This window comes from Cyprinodon tularosa, unplaced genomic scaffold, assembly GCF_016077235.1.
Source record: "Cyprinodon tularosa strain WSP-4 unplaced genomic scaffold, ASM1607723v1 ctg185, whole genome shotgun sequence".
NCBI classification, from domain to species: domain Eukaryota; kingdom Metazoa; phylum Chordata; class Actinopteri; order Cyprinodontiformes; family Cyprinodontidae; genus Cyprinodon; species Cyprinodon tularosa.
Genome location: NW_024038643.1, coordinates 386,526 through 392,525, shown reverse-complemented (window position 1 = coordinate 392,525; position 6,000 = coordinate 386,526). Strand labels below are relative to the sequence as shown.

The 6,000-nt window shown below is 45.7% G+C and overlaps 1 protein-coding gene across 1 annotated transcript in view; it reads left to right on the top strand.

Moving 5' to 3' along the window:
* The first annotated feature begins 741 nt into the window (after positions 1–741).
* Positions 742–6,000, top strand: part of prkcea (protein kinase C, epsilon a) — a 65,265-nt gene continuing 60,006 nt past the window's right edge. The window contains exon 1 of the mRNA XM_038282511.1: positions 742–1,086. Within this exon, the coding sequence (XP_038138439.1) occupies positions 742–1,086 (345 nt within the window). The remainder of the gene's footprint in view (positions 1,087–6,000) is intronic.

Below are 6,000 nucleotides of genomic sequence, written 5' to 3'. Positions count from 1 at the left end.
TTGCCATACACACTCACAGACGGATTGAGAGAGAGACAGAGAGAGAGAGGGGACGGGAAGCGAGGGTCGCGCGCAGGGCTCCGAAAGAAGGAAAAAAACAGTAATCGGGAGCGGAGCTCCTTGAGGTTTTAACAGCGCACCCGAGTACGAAGAAACACCGCATATAGGTTGCTTTAAAAAAGACTCCTTATCACAGAGTAAACGCCGCGGTGGGAAATTGAAGCCAGGATAGTATTAACCCCCCAGAGGACCAAGCGAGCCGCGACAGGCTGGAAGCGGAGCACCAATCCCGGATGGCTAGGCGCGGCTGCCCTCGCGCTCTCCCACCCTGACCCGTCGGAGACGCTCACGGAACTGCCGCTAAGCTCCGCGTCAGAGAGCGGTTACACCGCGTTTCCTCCCCATCAAACCCCGCCTGTTTTTCCTTCAAACGGGGAATTTTAAGTCGGAACATAAACAAACATCCGCCGCGTCCATCAGAGAGGGTGTGTGGGGTGGGGTGGGGGGCTGAGGGTTTGCTATTTAATGGTGTTTTTTTGTTTTGTTTTTTTAGCGTGTCGGTGACATGGCTGTGTTGGACTGAAGGAGCAATAGCGGCATTATGGGATGTAGCAGGACTGAGCTGTGACCCCCTGCTCATTGGGAAGAAACATTCTGCGTCCAGGAGCGGGAACAGCCAGACCTAAACACACACACACACAATCAGCTATTATTTTTTTTCCACTAACACACATCGCAACCATGCCCGTCTTCAACGGCCTGCTGAAGGTTCGGGTGTGTGAAGCGGTGGACCTGAAGCCCACCCCGTGGGCATTGCGTCACGCCGTAGGGAAGAGCGGCTCCTTCCTGCTGGATCCCTACCTGGCCCTAAATCTGGACCATACCCGATTAGGCCAGACTGCCACCAGAACCAAAACCAACAGCCCGGCCTGGCACCAGGAGTTCTGCACCGAGGTTCGAGAGGGACGCAGCCTGGAGCTGTCGGTGTTCCACGATGCTCCCATTGGCTACGATGACTTCGTGGCAAACTGCACCATCCAGCTGGAGGACCTGCTGCAGAACGGTACCAGGCACTACGAAGACTGGGTATGTGCACATGCATATTGTTGCATGAGTTTGTTTGCATGAGGAGAATTACCATGTGCATGAAATGCAACCACAAACCAACCCCTAAAAAGGAACATCATGGTTTGCAACAAAGCCAAACTCCAGCAACACTAAGCAGAATTTATATGCATTGTATTTTTGATGCATAGTATCAAGATATGGAAAGTATCTTAAGGCACATGTTCTTTTTTAATAAATGTCCATGCCCTTTGGCTAGAATATACTCAAGCAGGGACTTCCCTATCAATAATAAAAAATATATACATATATATGCTTTTAATACTTTATTTTTTATAATAATCTCAAATCTGTTATTATTGTGTAACAATCCCACCTATTCTGTGAAGGCCTCAGAGGTTATTTTAAAAGCCTTTCATATCTAAGGAGGCATTTTTCCCTGAGTCCAGACCAGTAAAAGCCTTTTAGAGCCTCAAAATACTCCATGATTGTATTTAAATAAAACAAAAGCTGTTATTTTTGTGAAAAATCTGCCATAGGAAATCTGTTGCCATTTTAAACAACCAACAGTTTATTTGTATTTTTAGCTTTAAAAAAAAGGAAAAATGTAAAATAATTGACCAAGATGAGGCGTGGATTTTCTTAAGTAAAATATCTAAAGTATATTATTTGATGTTAGAAAAATTATAAAAAGATGACACATCGTTTCCAAGCTAATTAACAGTGCATTTCCAGTTCTTTTAATGTCAGTGTTGTAAGAATTCTATCCTAATATTCTTTATAAAAACCACCAAAACTTCTAAGATTGGTACCTGTTATTATGGTACAATAGTAAATTTTTTTTAAACATTTTAGCCAATAGTAAGAGCCATCATAGGGTCTGTAGACTGGAGCCCACTGTTGCAGAGAGGTTGAACAGGCGGTGTGGAGGTTTAGAGAAGGCTTAAAGTCAAACATCTGTCTCAGAACCACTTATTCCATCATCTGAAAATGGAGACATAGTCACACACCTAAGCTGCGTGAGTCTTTAGGCAAGTGTGGCTCTCGTTCAAAGATTTGAATGTGGAAACCATGAATAACCTCCCTACTACATTGTTATTCACTGCATACTGTTGGTTTTGTCACATGAACATCACGTAAACAATAAAATCCTTCATAACGTTCTTTGTTGCACACCAGATGGTGAAAATCTATTTATCTATTTGTATTTTTAAACTAAAATTCTTTATCATCACTCTCTAAAACATCTTACTTTCACTTTAAGGGAAAATAATATACCTCAGATGCAGCCTAGATGCTCAGATCAGTGTGATGTGATGTTTAGCTCCACAAGCTCATTTGGTTAAAACCAAAGTAAAGAAAATAACAACAACAACTCAGGCGCTCCCAACAATACCCCCCCTCTGTTCCCCCAGTTGGCCAACATATGAGGAACGAAAATAAATCGCACTTTACGACCACAAACGCAACATCTAACCACCAGCTTTCTGAGCTGCAGCTGAGAAAATGAGTATAATAGAGCAAAGGGTAAAATTTTAATAAGCTCTAAATGCTTAACATTCAGTACAATTAATGAATAAAGTACATGTATTCACATGTGCTCATGTGCAGCAGTGCTGATCTGAAGTTTGCATACATGCATCATCAGCTTAAATATATAAGTCTGATTTTTTTGCATGAATTTTCTCTTAAAATTGTACCTCCAGGCTCCGATATGGCAGACCTTGGTTATACGTATAGACCATAAACCTACCAAGGGATGCAGATCAGAGCCTTTCCAGTTAAGCGTAATGTTTGCACGCTTTTACCATCCCTGTTTATCTATCACTGTCCTTGAAAAGGAGATGAGGTGTTCTCCAGGAGTTAACTGGTTTAGAGCGGCAAGGTGTATGGAATGTGTCCCCGTTAAAAGACACGGAAGCAGATGTCTGGTTTGTTGTAGATTTACTGTGGTTCTACAAAGGAATACAGAATAACAATCCTTACAAACACATCATACATAATATACATAAAATATGTATATTCAAACATAAAGACTGTATTTAGCAATGAAACACATATGACTAATATATTGTGAGCATGAATACAGCACACATTGAACATGGTGAAAATTAGCTTGGTAGCTGAACATCAAGCAGCATAAAATACTAAATATTAGACATGTAATCATGAAATATGCAAGTTACAGCATACAGTAGAATGAAGCACCATTAAACTCACCTTCTGACATGTACACACAGCAAGTCCAGTTAGTAAACACATACAAATGAAGAATTTCAGGAAAAAACAGGAAATAATGAGCTTTACACTGCTGTATCAGCAGGAAAAACGTTCAGCCATCTCACTTGCAGGTGTGGTGCGTTCAATGAAGCTTCGAACACTTATGGTGCGTTCATGAGCGTCGGACATATGACATCTCACCGAAAACACAGTATAAATGAACAGTTTCCAACAGAAAAACATCTAAACAACATGGACTTTCTAACATAGCCGCCCCCGACTGTCTACGCACAGTCGAATCCAAGATAGAAAGTCCACTTAAGTAACTAAATCTTCGGCTGCCTCTTCCAGTTTAGGCAGCTGGACCAGCCGAGCTACTGGTCGGACATATGTCCGATCCTTGACCTTGATGGCAGCGGTCCGGACGCGTCCATCAGCCCCTGGGTAAGTGGTTAGTACCTTTCCGACAGGCCATAAAGCCCGTGGGAGCTGTGGATCGACAATGAGCACCACTTGATTTGGTTGGAGCTGTTTTCCATCCTTCAGCCACTTCTGCCTCTCCTGCAGGCTAGGCAGATAGTGCCTGATAAATCTGGACCAGAAGTGATCAACAAGGACCTGGCTATGCCTCCATCGACGGTTCTCCAGGGTGTTACTAGGATCGTAAACAGCTTGTGGAAGAGATGCATCATAACGTCCCATTAGCAGGATGCTAGGTGTGATGGGATCCGGATAAGCCACGTCTGACGAGACATACCCAAGGGGCTTAGCATTCAGGATGCCCTCCACTTCCACTAAAACCGTGCGGAGCACTGCTTCAGGCACTGTCTGTTCCTTAAGTACCACCTTGAGAGCGGTCTTAACGGACCTCACTTCTCTCTCCCATGTTCCACCGAAGTGAGGAGCACCTGGGGGATTAAAGCAGAATTCAATCTGCTGTGCTGCCAACTGTTCCTTCAGTTGAGGGCCCATTGCCTCGAAGGCCTCACGTAGCTCTCTGGCTCCACCAGTGAAGTTGGTCCCATTATCAGACAAGAGCTCGAAAGGTTTGCCTCTTCGAGAGATGAAACGTCGTAGAGACATCAGAAAAGCATTGGTGTCTAGGCTCTCCAGAAGGTCTAAGTGCACGCAGCGGGTTGTCATACACTTGAAGATGATGCCCCAGCGTTTCTCCGTTCGCCGTCCAAGCTTGACTGTAAACGGACCAAAACAATCAACTCCAGTTGAGTAGAATGGTGGTTTGTAGAGGCGTAGACGTGCAGGTGGTAAATCTGCCATCTTAGGAACAGAAGGGTTAGCCCGCCATGCTTGGCATTGCATGCAACGAATCTGACACTTCTTTACTGCTTCCCTTCCCCGCAGAATCCAGAACCGACGACGCAGCTCACCTAAGACCCTTTCGGGCCCAGGATGCAGGAGGGTATCATCGAAATCCTGAATGATCAGGTTGGTTAGTGGATGCTTGGGATCCAGCAAAACTGGGTGGATGGTGTCTTGTGGTAACTGCTCTGCTCTCCGTAACCTCCCTCCGACCCTGACTAGTCCTGTGTCCTTGTCGTACTCTGGAGAAAGGGAACCCAGATGACTGGAGGCTGGTAAAGGTCGGTCGGACATGAGAGCCTTGACATCCTCTGGGAATGATTCCCACTGCGCCCTTCTAAGGAGGAGGTTCTCTGCCTTGATGTAGTCAGCTGCTTTACTAGGTGGCTCAGAGTTTGGCTCAGCCGCCCCGTGAAGGGACTGTGCGGTTGTCTGCATCAGGTCCTTCCATGTTGAGAATTGGCTCACATCAGGGAGTTGCGGACAGGTGTCAAAAGTTACATGTCCACAGAAGGATGATTTCTTTAGCTCACCATCATCTGTCTCTGGATAGGATGATGGACTGGTTGGCCAGTAATCCTCTGTGTGACACAGGAACTCAGGGCCTTTATGCCAACGATGTGGTCGGGACAGCTCCTTCAGGGTCTTACCCCGGGTGATGTCATCGGCAGGGTTGCTAGCACTGTCAACATACCTCCAGTTGTTCACGTCCGTTAGGCTCTGTATCTCTGCCACTCGGGTACCCACAAAGACTTTATAGTGACAAGATTCCGACCTGATCCAGTGTAGAACTGTAGTAGAGTCGGACCAGAGTGTTATCTTCCTGATGGGTAAGGTGAGTTCAGTGCGAAGAACACTGGCTAGCTGTGCACCAGTGAGGGCAGCGTTCAGCTCTAGCCGTGGCATGGAGAGTTGCTTCTTTGGTGCCACACGTGACCTGGCCAGAACAAAGGAGACATGGATTTTATTCTGACTGTCTTCTGTTCTCAGGTAAGCGACAGACCCATAGGCTCTCTCAGAAGCATCACAGAATATGTGCAGGTCTCTGGTTGATGATGATGAGTCTGCAGAAGCTGGTGCATAACATCTAGGGATTTCCATGTGGATGAGTTCTGGAATCTCTTGTTCCCAGGCGAGCCATCTGTCACGGAGACTCTGTGGCTGAATTGGCTCATCCCAGCCGATCTGTTCTTTCCAAAGATCCTGAACCAGAATCTTGGCTCTGGTGGTAAACGGTACAATATAACCTAGGGGATCATATTGACAGGCAAGTACCTTATAGACGTTCCTTAATGTGGGCTCGGTTCTCTCCACTGTTCTATGTTTGTACTTCAGGGAGTCGCGGAGGCAATCCCAACGTAACCCTAGAGTTGGCTCCTGTAGGTCCATGCTGGA